Below are 25,157 nucleotides of genomic sequence, written 5' to 3'. Positions count from 1 at the left end.
TTGTAACCTTTGAAATTTTATGTGAAACTAAAGCTCACTAAGGCTGAAGTGGTGAGATCTTGATCTACTTCAGTAAGAAAGCAAACATAAGATCTGTCAGCCTAATCAAAATGCACTTAAGCTGAAGTTAAGGGTCTGTCAGGATAGACTGTATTCTTCTGTGGGTTTATTGTAGCTGTGACTCAAACAAATTATGTCCTTTAGGTACCGTAATTTTAGCTCAAGTCTTCCAGAGACTGGCTCAATACCAGTCCTAATTTGCAGGGAATAAATAGCATGTCACATGTGCAAACTGACCCTCACACAAAAACACATTCTTAGCTGAATGCTTCTGCTGCCTTAACTGCTGCCTTCTGCTTGTTCAAAGGGCCCCTGCCTTCTATAGCTCATGCTAAATAGTTTGCCTTTATCTTGCACAGATTTTGGCCATTGTTACCTTTCCTTGCCTTTTAGTTCATGCTTTGCTTAGGTGCATAGCGACAATGTGTTTTTGTTTTCTTTGTGTGTTCACTGCAAGAAGACCTAATTTTTCTTCTAGAAAGAGGTTGAAATCTTAAAGGGTTTTTTTCTTTTCTTTTTTTTTTTTCATTTTGAGGAGGGTTCTTTTGCAAGCCTCAGAAATTATGTGTTTTTAGATTAACACATTATTTTTTTAAGCGTTAGTGAAATTGGAAAACAGTTGACAAACACCCTCTTTTAACTAGTTGCTTGTTCTTAGGATCCTTATCATGTCAGTGTTTTACTGTTTTTCCTCTCATAGTGCAGCTCCTTGACAGAATTTAAAGTTTATTTTAACTACCTAAAGTGCAACTCATAGCAGTTTAAGATAGATGTACTCCAGTGTCTTGCAAGTCACATTCAGAGCCGGTTCAGCACTTTTGAAAGAAAGTGAATCCAGAGCTTTGTACTCAAGTAATCTAATTACACCGTGAAAGCACACTGCTTGGCCATATTCATCCACCATCCTTCCCCAAAAGAACAGTGGCATTTGTTTGACCCTGCTTGAGAGCTTGCTGAAGTGGGATAAAACCACACATTTATTTATCTAACAGAGGTTAGCTTTGTGTTGCATTGGTGTTGTGTTAGCTTTGTGTTGATTGGGAGTGCCAGTGCCAGCCCGCTAAGGGAGGGGGGAGAAAATTGTACTTTTTGACAGCTGGATGCTTCACTAGCTTTCCTGTACTATGAAATAGAACCAGAAGGAACACTGAAACATATTTTGTCTGTCTGAATCCCCAGAATCCATGGATACCAGACTGAAAACCAGTATGCTACATGGCAGACGTAAAAATTATTTCTATCAAAGTCTAAATTTAGATTTGTATTAATGATTTTTTCTTCTTATGTGGCAGTACTGAAAAAAAAAGTCATAAAATGGCCTTGACTTTTTTAAAATCATTGGTACGTGTTAACATCCTGATCATGAGTTTCTTGAGCAAAAATACAAATTTTTCTCCAGTGTAACTTTCTTTTATGGCTGCCTTTGAAGTATTTATCAGGATATGTAATCTATTCTAGAGAACGCAACTTTGCATTTCATGAGATCCTCTAGTGTTTTGATTTACAAGAACAGCAAGATTTACTGGATTACAAGCTCTAGTTCAGTGAGAAGAGCTCATGCTCAGTTTTACCTGGATATACTGACTGAATCAGCCTATGTTAAAGCTATGATTTTTTAATATAAGACTTAGTAATGTAAACTCCTGTACTTAGCAAAAGGAGACAAGCCTTGCAGCCAGAGGAATGCATGAATAATTTCAATGTGAAAAAGTAGTGGTAAAGTTTAGCAGTCCTTCCAAGCAAGATAAATCATAAAATATAAATGACAAAAACTCCCTGTCTGTAAAAAAAGAGCTCTTAGAGTAAGTTGTCTGTGGTCATCACTTGAAACTCTTTTACATGTCTTAAGAACTTTCTGGTTTAAGGGCACGTAAGTAACATCTTTTTTTTTTTTCCACAGTATAGTTTCTGCTCTTGATTTAAGCATGAAGTGTTTTGGTTTTGGAAATGGGTCAGTTTTCTTTAGTTGTCAAATGTGAAAAGTTTTTCCAGGTGTGTTTTTTCAGCTTTCAAACCACCACAGATAGTCACACAGCAGTTTATGAAATATTTGTTACTTTTTGTTCTGTCTTCAGCTCCTGCAGAAAGTGGCTAAGTAAGGTTGGTGGTGGAAGTGAACACCAGGTGGTGCCGTTTCACAGCTGCAGTTGAACCGATGCACAGCAAACTCTCTGGAGCTGAACTGGCCACTCCAGCAGTTTTTTCCCAAGGGACATAAGCCGTGATCACATCCTTTTAGTTAGGGTCTACGTAATTTTTAGTTCTATTTCTGATCCTGGAAGCCCATTTTTGGTTCAGGAAAGTGAAGAGTTTCATTAGGAATAGTAAGCTATTACATAAAACAAGAAGTGCAAGTACACTGCAATAAAATAGTAAAGCAAACTTTACAGAGGATGAAATTTCACATTGTAAAGTTTCTTTCATAAACTGAAAGACAGTCATTTCCTGTAAATTGCCTTGATTCTCATTTGATTTTCAACTTGTATGTTCACAGGATGCTAAAAAACCCAAATTGAGACACTACATCAGTGTTCCAGAGTCATGTGGTTAAAAACAAGTTGTTTTCAGTTCCTGTTTTAATGCTTCCTTTATCAACTCTGAATTCTATTTTTTACTTCATGTATTGTGACTAGAGATTTAGCAACTCACTTGTAATACTGAAGGTCTAGGAAAAGTCTGTTGCAGGCACATTTGAGGACAAGGTAAAATTCCCTGCAAAATTTGCCCTAAATTTGCATGCTGGTCTTCTGTTTTTCCTACGAGTCAGTGTGTGAAATTTAGAGTGGGAAATGAGAAAAAAAAGTGTCAAAATAGATATTAATTCATAGCATGTGGTTAAAAATCCAACTTTAAATCCAATTCTAAAATTACAAATGCTGTTTTCTAGTTTATAAAAGTTTAGTAGTACAAAAAAGGTTTTAAAATGCTGCATGAAAATTGAACATCTAAAGGGGATAATAGATCATGATTTCATTCATGTATTTATTTTTAATGTATTTGTATAGCATCTGTGAATTCAGAAGATGATCGAAGGGACCCACTAACAGCACATAAACTTGGGTTTCATGCTGCCATTTCTACCTTGATAATGAGTTATAAGCTACACTCCAGAAAGGCCAGTGATAGGGATCAGTATTTCTGGAATGAATCCTTCCATCTAGCAACTGTCAGCTAAGTTTCGTTCAGCTGCAGAGCTCTCTTAATTGTAGCAGTTTGCTTTGCAGCAGGCTAGAATACCTGTGTTAGTAGCATAATAACTCTTTTCTGGATGAAGAGTTGCCACACTAGCATCATTTCAAAGTGAGTGTTCTAGTTTGCTTAAAGACGCATATTCACTTTTACTGAAAATTAACGTGAATGGTGATTTTTTTTCTCCCACCATGTCACCTAGGAAATCTGGGACTTACCGGGCAAGAATTCTAGGTCTTCTTTTACTAATTTGTTCACATTGTGTGTGATGCTTTTTTGAGCAGTGTCCTTCAGGATCTTAGATAAGTGTTTAAGACTCATTTAATTTTTTGTGCATTCCACAGACTGAGGCAACATGAAGTGCAAATTTTTGACTCTGCAAATGAACAGAAAAATGTTCTCTACTGAGAATGTTTATATTACAATAAAATAAAAGAGCTATTAATTTTTTTTCCTTTCTGTTTCCTCTGTGTGGATGACTATGACACACCAGCTTTTCAGCAAGCTGAAGTTGCTTTTGTTATGTGTGTAGAATCATTGAAAAGTACTTTTGACTGAACTGTGAAGGAAGTGGAGAATTGCAGATGTTTCGCTCCATGTCAGTTAGATCCAAAGACTTGTCTTGTAGAGAAACTTGCATACTTCAGGCCAAGTTGAAATTCTTAAGCTAATAAAACCTTTCTAGTCCGAATTTTGCATATATATAGAGAGTATATTTAGAATTAGAAGGTAATATGTTGCTAGATTGCACCAAAGCTTGTAGGCACATTGCATAATGATGTTACTTAGAGCTTTCAGCTTTATAACAATTCATTCTTATTTATTCTGGTGCAATTTTCCCTAATATTCATGAGGATTTTTAGCTTAAAGATTCAATAACTTTGAAGAGGTGGAGAAAATTTAAGAACACTCAGCTACGGGTTGATTGTGGCATTCATTAGGCAAAAGCCTAACGTGTTTTTAGTTTCAGACACTGAGCAATAAACAAGTGAGGTCTTGCCATGCAAAAGCAAGGTTGAGCCCTGCAAAGCTCTTGATTCTTGACTGTGTGTGGTTCACACTTCTGTGTGCTACATGATCAGGTATTGTGACACAAATTACACTGTATCACTGACAGAAATATTTGATAGCTACAGTGTGCTTAAAAGTGCAGATTGTTTGCCCTTGAACATGTTGCAAAGTATGTTGAAACAGTTCTGCTTGGGAACAGACGGTATTACCAGGCGGGAATCTGGAGAGGAATAAAAAAATGTTAACTTTGGCCATTTTCCCAGGGGAGCTGTCCTTTTTCTCTTTTTTTCTTATGAGCATGGAAGACAAGTCTGTGGTGATGCAAACTGTATTTACACCAAATAAAAAAACCAAAACAAAACAATCTGATGCTTTGAGTTTTGTCACTACAGCAATAAGTAAGTTAAGTTTGCTTGTGGTTTTATTTTTTTTGCTAATCAGAGAGATAAACTACGGTTGGGAACTGAGAGACACACTTTGTTAAGGCAGTGAATAGTGTTGAACTAACATGTCTTGGTCTCATTCAAGAATTGTTTATAATAAATGTTTCCACACAACAAGTTAGTTGAGTATTGGTTTAATCTTTTCCAGGATCGAACATGAATCGCTGTGGATTCAGAGGTTCTTCATATTTAGGGATGCCATTCAATCCCTCCAAGGTCAGTTAAGAATGTGTACATGAAATGTTTTCAATTAGGCACTAAATAATCTTGTGTCTTTTTTTGTAATAGTAGCTTAATTACATAATTATAGAGTGTCTGAAACGCAGAGAATTTTGTATTGTTAATACTGAAATTTTTGCAGAACTCTTAAGAAATGTGCATAAGAAACATACTAAAATGATACCTAGAATTTCAATTCTCACAGCAGTGAAGAAACTGACATGCAAATTGTGGCTTATCTCAGTGGAGTCTCCTCCTTCTCTGGTCTTTTACTAACAAAGGGAAACTTCTCTAGCTGAAGAATTGTCATAAGGTAGAGAAGGCCAGAATAGCCCTAATTAAGTGATGCAGAACGTGCTGTTCTTTGATATCATAGGAAGGTTCAGGCTGGAAAGGGCCCTTAAGATCATCTAGCTCCTATCCCCATGCTGCAGGAAGGGACACCTTCCACTAGACCAGATTGCTCAGGACCTCGTTCAGTCTGGCCTTGGATGCTTCCAGGGATGGAGATTCCATAGCTCTAGACAATCTGTTCCAATGCCTCACCACCCTCAAAATATAGAGTTTCTTCCTAATACATGATCTAAACCTGCCTTCTTTCAGTTTGAAGCCATTCCCCTTGTCCTGTCACTGCATACTCTGGTAAAAAGTCTCTCTCCATCTTTCTTGTAGGGGTCCATTCAGGAACAAGAAGGCCACAATTAAGTCACCTCAAAGGCTTCTCTTTTCCAGGCTGACAAATCCCAACTCCCATAGCCTTTTCTTATGGGAGAGGTGCTCCTGCCCTCTAATGAACTTAGCAGCCTCCTATGAACCTCTTCAACAGGTTCCAATCCTTCCTGTTCTGAGGATCCCAGGGCTGGACACAACATTTCACATGGGGTCTCACCAGAGGGGAGCAGAATTGCCTCCATCCTCTGCTGCCCATGTTGCTTTGGGTGCAGCCCAGGACGCGTCTGGCTTTCCGGGCTGTGAGTGCTCCTGTCTGGGTCATGTCCAGCCTCTCACCCACTAGAGCTCCCAAACCAAAGCTCTTGATTAACTTCTTCTCCCAGTCTGTACCCCGCCAGTCTGGGGTTGTCCTGACCTGGGCGTAAGCACATTCCACTTGGTGTTGTTAAATCTCATGAAGTTCTCATGACTCACTTCTGGAGCTTGTCCAGGTCCTCTGAGAAAGGTGAATCCAATCTGATGCCAGTATGTCTGATACAGTCTTGGCAATGACAGCAGCCAGGGAGGCATGTATTAATAGACTGGGTGACTGTTTCTTCCAAAGTCAGTGTCTGCAACTGGTATTTCTCTTCCTGTGTTGAATCATGTGTATTTGATTGCATCTGATACCCACCCAGGCTCAGTCAAGGCTCTGTTCATCCCTGTTTGTTATGAACATAAGAAAAGATGATTTGAAGGTGATTTGCCCTGGTTTAGGGCAAATTTTGGGAGGAACCCTCCAAATGGGGTCCCTCTAGAAGGCCAATTCAAGCAGCCCCTCCCCCAACTGCTTTGGGAAAAAATTTCCTAGGGAAAAGTGGAAAAAACTGTTTATTCAGCAAGCAAAGTGTTCACAAGTGTAAAAAAATATGAATAATATTAAACAATAAAACTTCTCACCATTCTGAAGAGAGGTGGCAAAATTGAGCGCGTCCTTGCTGTGGGTTGTAGCTCAGCTTGCCCAGACTCTCATCAGTCCCTCTGGTGCTGGAAATGCTGTCCTGGGCCCCAGTGGGCTGCAGGCGTGAGCTCTGAGTGTTTTCTGGGTTTTCAGTGCAGAACAGGTTTAAACAGTTCCAAGAAGAAGGAAAAAAAAGACGGCCAGGGAACGTCTCTGCCTCAGCTAGCTAAAACTAACTAAAAAGCAAAGGAGAGTTCTCTCTCACTGTCTGTCCACTGACAGCACAGTCCAGGAGCAGAATGTGGAGGAGCGAGTGCAGTTTCTCAAACAAACTGCGTGCTTCTTCTTTCCCCCTCTTTCCCTCTCAAAACCAGTCTTAAACATGTACTCAATATCCAGCATAAACAGAACAGACAGCTGGGGATACAAGCATCACAAAGTCACCCTAGGACACATAAGAAAAGAAAACGCTTTTAATGAAAGACAGAAATTAGGTTAGTAGAGGCTAGTGTAGTGCTCTCACAGATTTTTCATCCACTTTTCAGTGCAACTTGATTCTTCATGCTCAAAGATAGAACAGAACTACTGTACTTTTTTCATAGTCTTTCCTGCTAGCTGGCCTCTGCTTTCCTTTTCCAGCTGTATCACACCTTTAGCAGCTCTACAGTATAGTACATTAAATCAGTACATACTTTTGGAAACATTTTTCAAATCCTCCAATGCACGAAGCTAGAAGAGTTTATTCTGAGTACAGTTCTGAGATCTTGTAAAGCACCATGAAGACAAAAAGTCTGTTAAGATTTGCAAAACATTGTTTTTCCCTCACAGCACCTTCTGGTGTTTTAATTAAATTCTCAACTTCCAATAGTACATACTTCATACTGAAATACTATCTTTACTGGAAATATGTTGCAGTCTGTTGGTGTCTTAGAATGTGTTGGCCAATATACATACGGGATAAAGGAGTGGAATCATGTTAGAAATTAGCTACAAGGTTACTATCTCTAGAAAATTGTTTGCACGTGGATGTGGTTTTTATACAAGCTTTGCAGTACTTTTTTCATTGTATCTGCATTTGTGGGCTTGCATCTGTTTGATTTATTGACAAAGAAAGGTTCAAAGCATTTCCAGCACTGTTGCCTGAAATGTTCTGAAATAACTCAAAAAAAAAGACTTGGAAATTCACTGCCATGACTCTTAAGATGTGTTTACAGTCACATAATTTTTCTTTTTTTCATTATTTAAAAGTATTCTGTTAAATCTGTCTTGCAAAATATTTTTTGAAAAAGCCTGTAAGCATTTTGGGTTTGCATTGACATTTCCCAAGCCACTACAGTGATTTCATTCTTGAACTCTAAGAAAATACCATACCGGAGGTAGCCAGATGTATTCAGTCACTACAGACTCTTGAAAATAATAGAAAAAAACGAAAGTTATGTTACAATATCCAGCTTCACTGAATCTCTCAGGAAAAGGTCATTTGGCTTTGATTGCGGAGTAGTGGTACTTTAGCTGTTGCCTTGGAGGTGTTTGATGGTAGTGTCTTCACAGTATTTTGGGACAGAAGCAAAAGTGAAACAAAAGCATATCCACTTCACCAACTCACAGCACAACCCTCATGAACTGTAACAGTATTAACTGTGAATGAAGGCTAAGACTGACTCCCCTATTACCGCAGTTAAAACATGATTACTTTCAGAATTAGAAAATAATTATATACTGAAATGGGTCCAGATTTTGCAGTCTCTCTGATTTGGTGTTGCTGACATTTAAACTAGCTTTTTAATTTAGGGGTGAACAGTCTCTTCAAAGTTTCAGATAGGCTCTTTTCAGATCTTTTCAGTATCTTTTAAGTGTTGTGAGTCAGATTTAGGGCTAAATTGAAAGCAAATAGCTGCACCTTTTGTGTAAAATTGTGGTAATTAACATATGCTTTCACTTGGGGAGAAGAAAGATGTCTTTTGTGTTCCTGACACAACATTGTATTTTCTCAAGGCTGCAGCATTGATACTAGTGAAAGATGAATAATGAAAAATATTTTGCGGAGTGAATCACAAAAAAGATAATACATAGAATATAAAAGTAAATATAAGATAAAAATAAATATAAATACTAAAAAGATGCAGGTAAGCCTGGGCCAAAATGTCTCTGCACTGCATTTTTTTTTTTAATCAAACATCTCTGTATTACATTTTTAGGAGTCTTGTGCAGCATGGTCTATGGAAAAGGGGAGTTCCAGCTAGATGACCTTAAGGTCTCTTCTAACCCAGGGCATTTTGTGGTTCCATGAAGTGAGAAATGGCAAGATGTTGCAGAATAGTTATGAAACAAGTACAGAGACTACAGCAGCAAAGACACTTAGTTGCTAGATACTGCATTTGACAATGTACCATAAGTTTTACTCAAATTAGCTAAATCAGCTTAATTCATGCTTTAGATGAACTTAAGTCATTGTAATGTGAAAAACACCTTTCTAAAGCTGAGGCTGCCTATGTCCAAGTGAAGACCCCTACCAGCTGAACACCTACAAAATGTATTGTGAAATGCGTCAAAGCACGCAGAAGGTTGATTGGCCAAGAGCTATTAAGTAGGCGTTTATTTAGAAATCAGGTAACTGCATATTTATGTATTTTGAAGGCATAATTATGCTCCTCACCTGTAACCAGGTGTGTTGGCTTGGTGGACTTAGCACCTCTGTGCAATACGTGTCAAAACCGCTTAACTCCGCTTGTGGATTGGCACCCTGGGTGAGGGAGCCCTGTCTTGGTACAACAGTGCCAGGTGTGAGAAGAAAGGTTTTTGAAAGTCTGACTGGGCCAGTGCAAGTGCTTGTTTGGTAGCATTCTTTTTAGTGTTTGAGAGATCTTGGCCCATGCTTCTGCAGCAGAGAAAGTTTGTTAGCCCTGCAGTGGTCAGTGGGAATTCCTGGTAGCCATGAGTTATGGTTTAATAGCTGTTCAATTGATATTGTAGAAACACTGTCACATCGCTGAGCCAAGTTTAAATGCTGAAAAGTTTCCCCTCAAATTACATCTTTTGAGTGTTAATTCTTTTAAAGAAGCCTGAGATTGTGGAGAACGTGATGGTAATGCCAGTAGAACAGAACTGTTTACTCTGTCTCTGAGATCCAAGTAAATCTGTCTCCTGTGGTACCTCCAGATTAATTCTCACAAAAGACAACGTGCATAGAGAACAGGCCCTGGCCATAGCTGCTTTGTTATCTTCTCAGAGTATGTCTGCACCATTAGCTCAGGTCACTAGAAGACCACTTTACAAAAGCAATTTAATATGCTCTGTATGTCTGTTCAATGTGCAGAGTAGGATACAGTGATGGGGTCACTAACAATACAGGGATGGGAGTGGGAGCTGTGGAGATTTGTGCTGCCTTCTCCAGAGAGGGTCCAGGACTGGAAATAAGGGAGAAAAGGTGCAACTCTCGGCACTCACTCTCCTGTATTCCTCTGTTACATAGTTTTTTCACTGCTGCTGTGAACTCATTTTACCTTCTTTTCTCCCTCTCTTTCCCAACTGTCTTTGATTCCCTTTTATGAGAGCAATCTCTTCCTGTCTGGTGGGTAATAACAATTTTTCTCCCAGCTTCTTACTAGAAGCAAAGCCTTTTGGCTTTGGAAATAAGCATGACTTGCCTAAAAATACCAGTTACACCCAATATAATTTAAAATTTGGTCTCATACTGCTTTTTCCTTGTGTTTTTAGGATGAATTTCAAAATAAGAATTGCAACTGATTGGGCAATAACGCTAACAAAATATAACTTAAAATTTATCTCTTCTACTCAGTATTGAAATAGCTTTTATCGTGTTTAAAATCGTTATCTTCCAGTTACTCCAAACTGAACCATTCCAAGTATCCACAGTCATCTTGTTACATGGGGTCACTGTTTTCATGAATTGGTACAGTCCTGGATGGGCCTATAAAATACCATAAAGAAAAACAGTAGTTTTAGCACAGCTGTATCAATACCTTGCTCATTTCTGTGACCTGTATTGCAGGATTAGTCAGCCTTTCACTGTTATTTTTGCTTCTTAGTTTACATTCAGTGATCCTTGTGAGTCCCTTCCAACTCAGGATATTCTATGTTTCTGTGATTATTTGGTATATAAATGCTTGGTTTGAACTCTGAATGTTATTTTAAAATAGAGATGAAAGTAGTTAAGTGGCTAGTTTGGTATTGTTTCAATTGACACTAAGGATTGAATAGTTATCAATTGATAACTAATAATCTCTCACACCGCTTTCTACTTGTAGATCATTATGTTGTAAAATCTCTGCTGATGGGCTCTCCAGAGGTTTGGCTGTTTAGGAGTGTTTACCCAGCTGCCAGGGAGCTAATGCCCAGCGTGATTTGCCCAGCAAACTTAGGTACAGTTGAGGTCATCCCATCTTTTTCTTTAACTGTTTTGCAGATGGAGCTCTTAGCAAAGTTTTTTTTCCAGACCTTCTGCTGACCAACTGTTTAGAAGAACAGCGGAGTTATGCAGTAACTTAGTTTGATGAGGAGAGCTGAGGAGAATTTGATGAGGAAAGCTGAGCAGGATACCTGCAGTTTCCCAATGAGTGAAGGGAAAAGTAGTTTGTTTACTTCTTACCTTAAAAAAAAAAAAAAAAAGGCGCTCTCCTGTAGTATAAGGTCCTATAAGTTTTAATATTTCAATTTTTTTTCCTCTTCTTTAGGGTCCAGGTGTATCTCATCCCTATGACAGTGGGCACATAGCAATGACTTACACAGGACTATCATGTCTGGTTATTCTTGGAGATGATTTAAGTCGAATAAATAAAGATGCTATACTGGCAGGACTGAGAGCTCTCCAGCTGGAGGATGGAAGGTAAAAGATACTTTATATGCTGCAACTCCCGGAACCTGCATGTGAGATGAAACATAAGAAACATGTTTTTTGTAGAAGTAGCTATAATCTTTTTGTTCTATTAGAAAATAGTTTGATTGGTAGTCATGTAAGTCATATGACTTCTTCCCAGTAGTAAGTCATCAGAGGATACTAACTAGCTTTTTGAACCAAATGGAGGTGTGCCAAGTAGCAAATCCTAAAAGAAACAATTAAAGGTTTATTTATTGTCACAGGTAATTCAACCATTTACCTATTTTTGTATCTCATAGAATCATTTAGGTTGAAAAAGACTCTTGAGATCATGAAGTCCAGCTCTTAACTCAGCACTGCCAAATCCAGTACTAAACCATGTCCTTAACTGCCACATTTAAATACCTTCAGGGATGGTGACTCCAGCATTGCCCTGGGCAGCCTTTTCCAGTGGCAGACAACCCTTCTGATGAAGGAATTTTTTCTGATACCTAGTCTAAACCTCACCTGGTGCAACTTGAGGCCATTTCCTCTGTCCCACCTGAGAGAGGAAGTGACCCTCCCACCTTTCAGGTAGCTGAGTGATAAGGTGTCCTCTTGGTGTTCTTTTCTCCAGGCCGAGCACTCCAAGCTCTCTCAGCTGCTCCTCGTCAGATTTTTGTTCAAACGCTTGCTCAGCTCCTCTGCCCTTCCCTGAACACTCTCTAGCACCTCAGTGGTCTTCCCTGTTGTTAGGGGTCCAAAACACAAAGCTTGAGGTGTGGCCTCACCAGTGCCCAGTGCAGGGGGATGGTCACTGCCCTGGTTCAGCTAGCCACTTTCTGTACAAACATCCAAATCAGGACATCCATCATCATCATCTTAAGAGTCTCTGAGATTGTGCCAAAATAACCCAGATATCAATATTTTTAAATGTTTGTAGACTTTAGTGAGATTGCAACAACAAGTAATGAAAAAGTGATTGACCGTTTCTGTTAGAAATGGTAGTATTAGCAATTACCTTTATACATATCTGGGAAACTGGTTCTCAACTTGCAGTAAGGAAAGAAAGCCTTGTGAGCTGTTAGGATTCCTAGGGAGTCAAAGAATTCTGCCCTAAAGAGGTAAAATGGTAAGTCAGGTATCTGTATATACTGTAATAGGTGAGAGACCATAAGCATAAACATCTTGGAAGAAATAAATACCAGTGTCATTATGTTGCTGGAAATAGTTACTCAGGCTCTTAAATGTTTATAGTTCTGTGCATTTTCCTTGGTTTAGAATCACACCTTTTAAAAAGAAAATCTAGTGTTGCTTTGGGTTATATTTATGAGACTACTGTAAACTAATCTTTAAAGAAAGCACTGTGCAATTCTTTGAACTGCATTTCATATTTTCGGGTGTAACAGGTGAAACAGTGTCTACAGACAGAAATGTTTCTTTCAGTTTCTGTGCAGTGCTGGAAGGAAGTGAGAATGATATGAGGTTTGTGTACTGTGCTTCCTGTATCTGCTACATGCTCGATAACTGGTCAGGCATGGATATGAAGAAAGCAATAGACTACATCAGAAGAAGTATGGTGAGTGTTCGCAAAATGTTACTGCTTGTTACGTATATGGTTTAAGCCTTGTAGCTTTTTTTCTTAAATATGGCTAAAAAAAATCTCTGTCCAAACTGTATTACAGTAATTTCTTTTTTTTTTTCTTCCTGGTCTAGCAAGTTGAGTATTACAAAGTACATTGGATTTTTGCATTTGAATTTTAATTAAAATGTGTGTGTTAGCAAGATAAATTTATTTGGCGTGTTTGTTCACTGCAAATTAAATTTAAAACCCTCTTTATTTAAAGTAATTAAACAATTGAAAGCAAAATTTTTGAAAACTGAGGTATGATGTTTGTGTAACTTAGAAAAAATGCATAAAGCACTTTTGAAAAGTGTACCAATAAAATCCTCACATTTCATTAAGCTGTAGTACTGCTTTTTAAAAGACCCACAGATTCAAATAAACAAATTGACATCAGTTCCTGCTTAAGTGTTTCTAGTCATGCACTTCATAATTTATTTATTAGATACTTGTAATGAAAAAATTATTCATAAGTATGTACACATTTGTTTTCTGTGTCTGTGCAAGTTGTCTTCATATTTGATTGGAGTAAAGGAGCTTTTCATTTTTTTATGTGGTTCCATTAGTTTAATTGAGTTACATTTTCGAAGATAGAAACACAGTTTTTTAAGGAAACTGACCAAGCTCGAAAATTGCAGTTTCCGGAGTGTGAGTAAACAGGAATTAAACTCTTGTGATCCACAAAGAAGACCCAAAATTATGCTGACATACAACTTCTGTTGTAAATGAGCAGCAAGATTGTAAAATTTATGTGAGAAATAAGTTTAAAAAAAGACTTGAAAATCTCCTGCTTCACACCAATTTGGTTTTTATTTGTTGTTAATTTTTAAAGGAGGTAGTTGGGTGTCTTAGTATTTCTTACTGTATACCTCAAGAAGCTTTCTGGAACACTGCCGTAGTCCTGGACAGATTGAGATGATCAAGGTCAGGGCTCAGTCATACAAGGATATGTACCTGCAGTCTGTTCACACCTCAGCAGCACCTTTTATCTCATTTTCCCCTCTCTTTCCCCTTACTTGTTCTTCCCCAATCTGCTTTGGTATTTCCATTTCTTGCCATTGGTCCTTTCCCTAGCCATCCCATAATAAGTTATGCTCACTCCTGCATTCCCCAGAAAACAGTCCATGATGAGAGGGTTTCTATAGAATGCTGGAATTTTCCTCCCCTGCATCCCCTAAGAGCCCTTCTCCCATAGTTGTTAGCTCACCTTAGTTAGCTTGGCTTCTCAGCATGAGAATATCCTTGCTGAATCCTTTCAGTGGGTTTCACCCAAGGACAATGACTTATCCATCATCCTTTCCGAGTCTGGAGGGAGGAGCTTAGGCAGAGTGCTTGCTCTTGCTGATTAGGTTGGGAGCATTCTTCTTCCTCTGATCCTTTCTGGACCTTAGTGTTCACTGAGATCAGTCTTTAGTCAAATGGCTTAGCAGAGATACAATAGGAGAATCAAATGTTACAAAAGAGTAGAAAGCAAAACCCAAGAGCAAAAACCTCATTGTAGTTCTGTACATTACATTGTCTGTTAGTTAACCTTTTGAACATTTGAGTGCAGCTTTGGTCCCAGAGGAAATGGTGGAACTAGGAAGGGGACAAAGACAGTTGAATTGAGCTGTGAAAGGTAAAATCAGCTTGTGTAAAAGGAGTATTTAGTATACTAGGAGTCTTTATTCTGAAAATGAGATTGTTGAGTGTGACAGAGATATGTAAAGTAACAGGTAACACTGAAAAAATAAAGAGCGAGAAGCCACCACTTTTTTCTAAGACAGACCAAACAGAGCATCAGATGTGGCCATTAAATGAGCAGGCAAGTGGAGATTTTTTGAAAGTTTAGAGTTTTGAAGTGGTACTGGAGATTTACTCTGTAGTGGGATCTTGAACCAAATTTATACTTTGATTCTAGAGCTTAGCATTAATCATTGCACCTGGAAATTCCAGTCATTATGTTCCTATTGTAAAAATATATACCATTTAAAAAAAACTAAATGAAGCCTGAACGTGGCAAGACATCCTGGAAGGCCTCCTACTAATACTTCTGTTCACCAGTAAAGTAGAATTGGGTCTTGGCGTGGTAAAATTTCGGAAGACTCTGTGGCTTATCACAAAGATTGCATCTTTTCCTGGCTAGCTCAGAATGTAACTTGGAGAGATCCTATAAACAGTGTTCTGTAGGCAGCAGTCATCCTAGCATGTAGAAATGTGTAGCAAGACATGCTCTATTTTGGTCCAGGTTTACCATGATTTGGTAAGTTAACTATACACGTGTTCAGTACGACTTTTTTAACCACTGGTATGCTGTCAATTCACTGCAGAGTTGGTATGCACACGTATACTAGTTCTCTCTTTTTTCTGGGTTTAAACTCCTTGGTCTGCCAGGGTTTCTGTGTATTAACTCGGTTGCAATGTGCCTGGCAATTCTAGGAAAAGACACAAAAGATTTGCATCCTGCTTGGTCACATGTAGAGCTGCAGATATGTCTGAAGAAGTCTCAGACATTCAGGGACTAGCCCATTGTGAAGCTAATTTCACAGCAGTGGTTGTTCCTTTCTTTCATTCATTCATTTCTTTTCACCGCTTTCCTTGAGATATATTTCAATTCAATTACCTATCACAGGAGCCAAGTATTTCTTAAAGTGTATCTCATAAATAGATGCAATGAGCATGAAATATGGCATTCAAGAATGTTAAATTGATTTCTCTCACTAAGGTTTTGTAGAAGGTGCTAAAACTAACCTATAAAATGGAACGATTTAAAATAAATCCTGCTTGAGATTCTTTCATTTGTTACTCCTTGTGTAGCTAACTATACAATTAATATAGGCTTTATTGTAAATGCTTATTCCTGTTTTGCTACAATGTCACCTCGTCCTGGCACTTTTTTTAGTTACAGAACAAAAGAGATTTCATTGCTCAGTACTAAGCTGCTTTGACAGAAAGGTTCTGATTTACAGTTGTATGTCACTTACTTGCACCTAGATGTAGCATGTGACAGTTACAGAACTTTTTTCGGTTTTTCAAATTGGCATACAAATGAAGTGCAACTCATGTGGATTGAAAGTAACATGACTGGTTAAACACAGTGATTGGTAATAAGCTTGTGGGTTTGTTTTTTTTTTTATTCTTTGGAATTTGTTGCCTTTAGTGATGCACTATTGAAGATTGTGACATACAATTCAATACCGCTGAATGAGGGAGTGCATTTTTGTAGTTAGGCATGTCAAGAACAGCAGGAGATTGCAACATAAATGATGTTCAAAATGTTAAAAATAATTGAATCTTCATACAGAATAAATAGCTTTCTTGTTACCATTCAACTAAAAAAGTGTTTGTACAATGCTGATCACAAAAATAATTCTGGGTCAGTTTTATTGTCACTAAAATAGTCAGATTCCAACACAGTTTTTATCAATGTAGGTTGATTCTTGTCTTTCACATTCAAACCTCAGATATATCACTAATCAAAAGACAGCAGACACTAGGATGCTGAGATTTTGAATGACTTCTAGAGACTCAGTGACACTGCTTTTTGCAACAATGCTTGGTTTTATTTAAAGTAGAGATATTGCAAGAAGCTTTAAAAATATTATCTGCTTCTTCTAGTATAGTCTTCTTCAAATGCATTTTTATTGGTCTGTTGATATAATTAAGCTGGTTGTAAAACTTGTAGACTTTAAAATAAAGATTTTACCCAACTGAATTTACATGTTTCCTGACAATGATATTTAATTATGCAGTTGTCATGTTGCAGTAGTCAAGAGCTCCTTTTGCATACAATTTCTTGAGTCTTCTCTAAAGGACAAAGAAATAGAAGTATTCCCTAGTTCTTTAGGGCAGACAGGTCCCCAAAGAGCAGCTGCTGTCTGTAAATAAATAGGCATCAGTTAGCCAATGGTCAACTATTGTCTATTAGAGTTTAAAGCTAATTGTACAACCCAACATACTAGCTTCTGGGATGCACACTTAACAGCTTTACTTTGTCATACATAAAGCAAGCCACCTCCTCTTAAAATTGCTGTTTGTAGAATAATTAGCCTTGTCAGCATAGCTTTGCTAATTCTTAGCAATTAATGCATTTGTAGAATGTGGTAGCACATTTGTACTGGATTCTCAAAAGGCAGTGAAAAAAAGAGTTCACACTATGTGCTTTAACATTCAGAGATTACTAAAATTTACTGGTTCAAACTTGAGAAATCAAGCTGCAGCTTGAAGTGTATGTATCAGATATTAGTCTTTTTAGTTGCTTCAGCTTGCAGCAACAATTCAAAACCAGGAATACAATTTTAATGTAGCTTCTGTGTCTTCTGTTTGCTTTTACCTTCTCAATGTCAGCTTTAAAAGCAGATGTACAAAATAATCCTTAGGTGATTTCTAAAGATACGATAGTTCTGTAGCCATTCTTTGGTTTGGACTATGGGAGTCATTAGTGGTTTATCAAAGTATCCTGTGTCTACTAGCCACTGTTTTAGAGACTGTTTCATAGTCAGCATCTGCAGGATATGGGGCGAAGGTTTTGCTGCTTACTGTCTGATCAGATCATTAATTGAGCAGTTGATGTAGGATATGTAGGACCTATGTAATTTGACTTTAAGATGTACGTCATTGTTCCTACTAAGCAATTTGATACTTGTTCAGAGATAATTCATTCAGTATTCTATAAAGTCTTGTAAAACAAGCATTTTCCATTTTATGAATAATTTCCTATATAATCCTTTGTTTCCTTTCAAGTAAAATGATTTAATGGATTTTTAGGGAAGAAAGATTGTTATTCTTACATATGCATGTGTTCCTAGATTGCTCATGACAGATGTGAACTATGATATTCTTGGTGCTTTGCCAGTCTTGAGTTTCTCCTTTTGTTGCACTTAACAGAGTGATTTTTCAGCACTGTAATGGTAATTTTTTTACAGTAATATTTTGTAGGCAAATTTAAGTTTGTTCCAATGCATGTTATAATTTTCTTCTTGCATGTGGTTTTTCTTCTTCTTTTTGTTTTTTAAAGCCGGTGTGCTTGCTTCTTACTAAAATATTGCTTGGGTTTGAGTATTCTACACAGAGTAGTACCTTGCATTTTGCCCCTTTTTTAATGTTAAACTGCTCTTGGATTAGAGACAGATTATATTATCTATTTAATTTTGTTTTGTTTTGATTACATATCATTTTTTTTCTTTTTATACCTGCATTACATGTTTTTTTCTTTGTGGCAAAATATGTTTACCCTTTTTTAGGTTTCTAACGTGTCACAACTAAAATTAATTTCATGAAAGGCATAAAAACTGCCTGCATTGAGAGAGGGCTGATTTGTTAACTGTGTTATGCCAAGAACTTCTGGAGATTCAGATTTTTTTCAGGTCAGATTGTGGCAATGATGATAATTTTGCTGATAAACTAAGAAATTGCAATGTCTGTTGAAGTGATGTGGTTCTAAAGTAACTGCTTTGTGGGATTTTTTTTCTTCAGTCTTATGATAATGGCCTGGCACAGGGAGCTGGACTGGAATCTCATGGTAAGAATGTCAAAATGTTCTACACCTTTCAGAGTGGTATTGAAAATGCTGTAGGAGATGCAGAGTATGCCATGCCTTTCCTGCTTTTCTGATTTTTAAGGAAGTGTGTGAGGAGGAGCAAATCCAAAACATGCCTCCAAATATCAACTCTTCTTCTGTTAGATCTAGCTTAATATTTGGACAGATGAGCTCTTAATCACCTCCATCAATCACATGACTGTTTTGTTGAAAGGTGTTGCTTATAGTTGTCAGCTGTTGCTGACAGAGCAAACGTTTTCCACATGTGCAGTTGTTACTCTGAGGATTTTATCTGCACGAGATTTTGTGCAATGTATCTGAAATTGGAAACTGATCATTTCCAATTTCAACAGCTTAGGTAAAACCTAGAAACATTTCCTTTGATACATACAGCATCTCTTGGGGCTCAAATCTTAAAGCAGCAGTTAATTTTTGTAAAGAGTTGGTAGATCTGAGGATAGAAATCCCTAGGAGACTGCTATTTTTAAGCAAAATGTTTCTATGCCATGAAGTAGCAGTCTGCTTATGACAGAGGAGCTTTTGACTTCTGGGTGACTGATGCTAAATCTAGGTCTGTGTTCTATTTGACAAGGTGGTGATTGGTCAAAGCTTGGACTCTTTCATCTCAAAGGTCTTTTCCAACCTAAATGATTCTATGATCCTATCAAATATTTGCTATCTTTATCCTTAGTATTGAGCTTTGATAGCATTTTTGTCTGTTTCTTTCTTGCTGGATCAATAAAGTTGAAAAATTTAAATTATACCCCTAGGTATTAAAACAATTGGTTTAAGTAACTTTCTGTAGAATGTTAGTGATAACAAATAGCAGTACTTCAGCACTGCATTTCAGCATCAGAATGAAAATAACCTTACAGCTTCTGGGGTCTTCCAGCACCAGGATATTATAAGGAACTTTGGGACTCAAGTCACCTGTCAGCAGCTTGCTTATGATCTTTACTTATTTCTTGCTTATGGTCTTTATGCTCTTATTTTGTCATATCAGTTATTACATTCAAAATAAACTTCGATGGGCTTTAAAAAGTGCTGGCTAGGCTACACAAAGAACATGAGTTTATCTTTTTTATTGTACAGTTTCCTTGACAGCAAAAAATTCCTTAGAAGCACAATTTTTATGTATTACAACCATGAGAGTCCAGGAGACTTCTCACTGTATTAACTGTGCGCTTTTGGTGGGTTTTTTTTTTTTTTTTTTTTACTAATTTTAGTTTGAGGGGTTTTTTTTCTCCTGCTCACCAGACAGTTCTGTTTGTTTATATCCTCTGGGGGATTTTGTCTGAGTCTGGCTTTGGCATTTCTGCTTCAGTCTGATTGCTGGCATTCCAATAGCTTTCTTTTTTAAGTTACAAATGGAGAAATATTTCTGTTGCAATGCTGGTTACTTATTTCTGGACTGCCGTGTAATGTTAATTGCACAGCACTGAGAGAAGAAACAGCTTTAAGAAAATGAGCTGGGTTGTTTCTGCAAGAGCTGGGGAGGTGTTTCTCCCCCCCCGCCCCCCCCCCCTACCTGCTGAACTAGAGTGTTCTTATTCATTTGTATTTTAGACTTAATAAGTTAGTTAAAATTCTGACTGAAATCATACACATTTCAGAATATCTGTATCAAAGCATTGCAAACCCTATTCTCTCTTCACAGGTGGCTCTACGTTTTGTGGTATTGCATCACTGTGTTTGATGGGCAAACTGGAGGAAGTTTTTTCAGAAAAAGAACTGAACAGAATAAGAAGATGGTGTATAATGAGGCAACAGAATGGCTACCATGGACGACCCAACAAACCTGTAGACACTTGCTATTCCTTTTGGGTGGGAGCAACGCTGAAGGTAGTGTACAGAACAGCTATAGAGATTGTGATGGTATATTATAGTGATGGTACTGATTGATATTTTGATTTCTTTAAGCACTATTTTCTTTGCTTGAAAGAGTTAGGTATTTGACACAAGTGCACCAGTATGCACCAACTGATTGTAAATGTCTTTCATCTTGCAAAAAATGCAGGAAATGGAGGTTTACCAGATGAGCGCTATCTGTGCTGTCACTGCTTACCTCAAAAATAGGCATTTATTGTAGTGTCAAAAATATACTAAGACTTAGTTAAAGACTTAGTACTAAGACTTATATTACTGTTACAATCCAATTCCTTTGCAGCTCTTGAACATATTCCAATATACAAATTTTGAGAAAAACCGAAATTACATCCTGTCAACTCAAGATCGCCTTGTTGGTGGATTTGCCAAGTGGCCAGACAGTCATCCAGGTAAAATGATTTCTCAAAATTGCAGTGAGTGTGTTCTAAGTAAGAAATACATTCCAGACATCTGAGGGATGTAAGGGAAACCATACCCTTCAATTAAAAAAGAACGAAACACAAAACAAAAACTAAACAAAAAACCAAAAACAAGTCTCAGAATATAATAAGATTTTCACTCTTGAAGTGTAAAGAGGGAGATGAAGTTTTTCCTTTTTCAGTCACAGAGTAAGTGAGCTGTTGTTGTTTAGATTACTGTTAAGAGTGTCACTGTCTATTTAGTATGCATTTAACTGTTCAGCTTAGAGGAAATATTTTGTTGCAAGTGTCTGTGTAAATTGACTTTAATATGTCAAAGCTTATATACCAAAACCTATATATCAAAACAAAAACTTTATCAAAAGTTTCTTTAGTAAATTAGTAATTTAAGCTTATTCAGAAGTCATTGATACATGTAAAAGCAGTCAAAGTACTGTAATTTCCAGGTTGTGGTTATAAGACTATGTCTGATAGTTATTATGCTTTCAGAAGTGGATAATTTGAAGTAGTGAAAATCTTCAAAAGGATGTGAAAGTCTTTTAATTTTAAAAGTTGTTAGAATACAGTTAAGGTATTTCAAACTTGTGAAAACAAACCTTGTGCCAGTAGTGTTTGCCCATGGCATTTTGTATAAGGAAGATGAACAGTCTTTAAACTGACCAAGTAAGATAAAAATTTACTCATAATAAAAGAAGAGTCTGTTTAGAATCTGTTTAGAACCTTTCATAATTTCATTTTGAACAACAGTTCATAATTTTTCAAGGTGAGCTTACACTGAAAATACAGTGCTAGTGATTTGGATAGATTTGGATCTGCCTCTTCCTAAAAACCAGTTCAGGATTTCTGAGGAATTTAGATGTATTTACTCCTCATCATATAGATTATCATTTGGAGTGATCTTGGTTTATTTTAATGAAACATTTTTCTTGTGAGTCAGAGATTAGAAAAGTCTATTTCAAATGCCCATCATATATGAAGTGCCTTAACCTGTCTTAAACCTAATTTCCTTTTATGACAAGCTTGTCCCCGTAGCTGACCAAGGAAAGCCAGTTGTCGTAATCTAAGGCTTTAAATACTGTCACTTCCAGTGGACAGCCCGTCCAGTACATGGCTGGGTAAACACATCATGGGGTGGGTGAGCAACTGGTTCACTCAGTGGGCAAAAAGGGCAGTAGTGCATGGAGTGACATCAGACTGGTGACCTGTCACTAGAGGGGTTCCACAGGGATCTGTTCTTGGCCCTGTGCTCTTCAATATATTCATAAATTACTTGGATGCAGGACTGGAAGGAATTGCTCTGCACTGGAATGGCCTCACCTCAAGTGCTGGGGGCAGTTTTGGGTGCCACAATACAAAAACGACATTGAGCTGTTGACATGAGGATGGTGAAGGGCCTGAGGGGAGGCCGTGGGAGGAGTGGCTGAGGTCACTTGGTGTGTTCAGCCTGGAGGAGACTGAGGGGAGACCTCAGTGCAGTTACACCTTCCTTGTGAGGGGAAGAGGAGGGGCAGGCACTGATCTTTCCTGTCTGGTGACAGTGATAGGACATGAGGGAGTGGCCTGAAGTTTTGTCAGGGGAGGTTTAGGTTGGATATCAGGGAAAGTTCTTCACCCAGAGGGTGGATGGGCACTGGAACAGGCTCCTCAGGTAAGTAGTCAGAGCACCAGCCTGACAGAGTTCAAGAAGTTTTCGAACAATGGTCTTGGGCACCTGGTGTAACTCTTGGGATATCCAATGCAGAGCCAGGAGTCAGATTTTGATCGCCTTTGTGGGGTCCTTCAAACTCAGGGTATTTTATGATTCCGTGATTCTGTCTTTTAGCATAGTTGTGACTGTTTGATAAGATTTAAGAAAGGCAGGACAGATAATAATTGTTTTTCTTTGTTTACTGTGTGTGCATGTTTGTGTATTTTCCAGGCTTACTGTAGCATTTTTTCCTCAGGCTGATGGTGGCATAAGTCTGTGGCCATGTTTGGAAGAAAAAGTTAGTTGTGAAAAAATAAAGAGTTCTGTTATGATGAAAGACTCTAGATGCAACATTGGAAAGATTGCTTCTGAAGACTTACGTTTTTGTTGTTATAGATCCACAGTTGAGCTTCCTGCAAGCTCAGTCTCATGTCTGAAAGGCAAGCTGTCTTTCAATCATGTCTACACTATAAAGATTCCTAAGAATTAGGAATTAGTCAGAATTAGATTTTAACCTATGTGGCTCCTACTTTATAAAAAGCTCTGTTTAGATTTGGGGACTCAAGCTATCTTTGCTGTGCAATAATGTTTTTAGGAAGAAGACTAGAAGAGATTTCAGAAGACAGTCAACTGCTTGTGATAATCTATGTGTTATATGGACTTGCAATGTTAAAAAGTAACTCTTTCCAGCTGATTATTCAGGGAAATACTATTTTGTAGACTTGCTGTGTTCCCATGCGAACACACATCAAAACATGTTGTGGAGGCATGTTTGGGTCACCATCCCTGGAGATACAATACAACAGTTAGGGACATGATTCAGTGCTGGTCTTGGCAGTGTTAGGTTAAGGATTGGACTCTGCTTTCAGCGGTCTCTGATTTCAGCCTAAACCATTCTGTGATCATTTTAGTGAGATACTAAATTATTCACACCTCCGCACAGTGCTATCTGAGATTTTGCGAGGGGCACATGAAATTCCCATTGTCTTTCAATCTTCTGCCTGTGATTTCATGGGCAGGTAATCCAATCTGACAGCTTACTGCTACCCAGATGAGGCAGACTCAGTGAACTGTAACCCTGGGGTAAGGTGGGCATCAGCAGCAGCATGGAACAGGAGAGTAAGAGTATCCCATTTTGGTGGAAGGCATCTCTTGATCAAGCTGCATGAATTCCTATCCTTAGGATAATCTCTCAGGAAAAAGGGAAGCTAGGAAAAGCAGTGGTTTCTTCAATTTCTCTAAGTCTTGCTCTTGGTAGCTATTTGCACTGATTTTGTTGTTTCAGTAGTTAGCTGCTCATAAAGTAACCGGCCAAAAATGCTTGCAAAAAAAAATTGGTTTCTGGACAGGTTATTTTTAGATAGTTAGGTCCTTTTGCTTTTTGGCTGTGGCACTCAGAAAAAATGAAGTAGTGCACAAGTTGTTATAAAAGAAGTCTGGACTTTAGATGATGCTGCTTGCTTTGGGCAGAAATGTTTTCCTTTCATCAAAATTCAAGTTTAAAATACAGCACCTGATTATTTGTTTTCCTTGGCCGTAATTACTTGGAGGTGTTTAAATATGGGAACACTTGGCTGTTACAGCCTGAAATAATTTTATTTTTCCTTTTCTGTCCTTCTTTCAGATGCTTTACATGCCTACTTTGGGATCTGTGGTTTGTCATTAATTGGGGAATCTGGAATTTGCAAAGTTCACCCCGCCCTGAATGTAAGCACAAGAGCATCAGAGCGTCTTCACCACCTTCATCAGATCTGGAAAACAAGGACTTTAAACTGTGTTCAGATGACACACACTTCTCTACATGACTGATTTAGACTTGAATTTAGTTCTGGTAGCATAATTGTAGCCCAAGGTTAAAAGCCATGTATAACCAATGTGCTCTTTTAAGTGCTGGAGTCATACAATCAGATCTGTTTTGCTGGCATGACTTTGATAGGAAGTTGCCTTCCGCAGATTATTCTGCATTGTGAAAAGGGGAATATTTTGATTATATAGAAGTTTGTCACCGCAGACTGTAAATGGCTTTTCAGATGGCTTTACTTCTAAGAAATCCCTTGAGGCATTTAAACTTCGTTTTAATTTTATTTTTTTAAACTTGTGCATACTGTGTCAAAATATAGAATGGGGAAATATTTTCAAAATTGTTTACATTTCATACAGTATAGCACAGAACATTGAAGTTCTTAATAATCTTACTGTTTGACATATTTTTGGGTAGAGAATCTCTTATATTAAGTCTCAGTTAAAAGTTACCTATTATCATCAATTTCCGGATTCCATAAACTTTGTTTTTCACAAAAAAATTAATTAAATACAAATAAAAATATTTTATTCAATATACTGGACTTATAAAGTTGTGTGGCCTTGCTAAATGGATTTCATAATTCTACTGAGTAGGTTTTACACAGATGTAGTGGATTGTTAGCCAGACAAAGAATTTTCATCTGAAATAGTTTCTTTCTGTGAAGTTCACTAAGAGTGTGGTTTATTGATGTGTGTCAATAAGAGATATTCATCTTAGTCTTTTGGAAGCATACCTGTATGCAAGAGTAGCATTAGAACCTGCTTCCAAAGACAAACCTTTGCAATACATTGAAGTTGTTCAAATTAGAGTAATGATGAACATTCTCAGCTTCTTTAGTGCTTTACTAGTGCCTTACTTTGTATGCTTG

General features: G+C 37.7%; 1 protein-coding gene and 1 long non-coding RNA gene across 2 annotated transcripts in view; one reads left to right on the top strand and one right to left on the bottom strand.

Annotated features, from left to right (window-relative positions):
- The window catches only part of PGGT1B (protein geranylgeranyltransferase type I subunit beta), a 33,120-nt gene extending 8,297 nt beyond the window's left edge, over positions 1–24,823 (top strand). The window contains 8 exon segments of the mRNA XM_066339694.1: positions 4,852–4,919; positions 11,229–11,380; positions 12,797–12,929; positions 18,429–18,474; positions 20,150–20,334; positions 20,660–20,768; positions 24,110–24,241; positions 24,244–24,823. Of these exon segments, the coding sequence (XP_066195791.1) occupies positions 4,852–4,919; positions 11,229–11,380; positions 12,797–12,929; positions 18,429–18,474; positions 20,150–20,334; positions 20,660–20,768; positions 24,110–24,241; positions 24,244–24,290 (872 nt within the window). The 3' untranslated portion in view covers positions 24,291–24,823.
- LOC136374367 (uncharacterized) lies at positions 10,330–12,067 on the bottom strand. Its single transcript, XR_010745893.1, has 3 exons — positions 11,938–12,067; positions 11,280–11,415; positions 10,330–10,465 (listed from the first exon to the last, which is right to left on the bottom strand). It is a non-coding gene; the product is annotated as an uncharacterized lncRNA (long non-coding RNA).
- Positions 24,824–25,157: the final 334 nt, after the last annotated feature.

The sequence above is a fragment of the Sylvia atricapilla genome, chromosome Z (genome assembly GCF_009819655.1).
Source record: "Sylvia atricapilla isolate bSylAtr1 chromosome Z, bSylAtr1.pri, whole genome shotgun sequence".
In the NCBI taxonomy this organism is placed as follows: Eukaryota; Metazoa; Chordata; class Aves; order Passeriformes; family Sylviidae; genus Sylvia; species Sylvia atricapilla.
The sequence above is the reverse complement of the archived record's forward strand: the minus strand, read 5'-3'. Positions and strand labels throughout refer to the sequence as shown.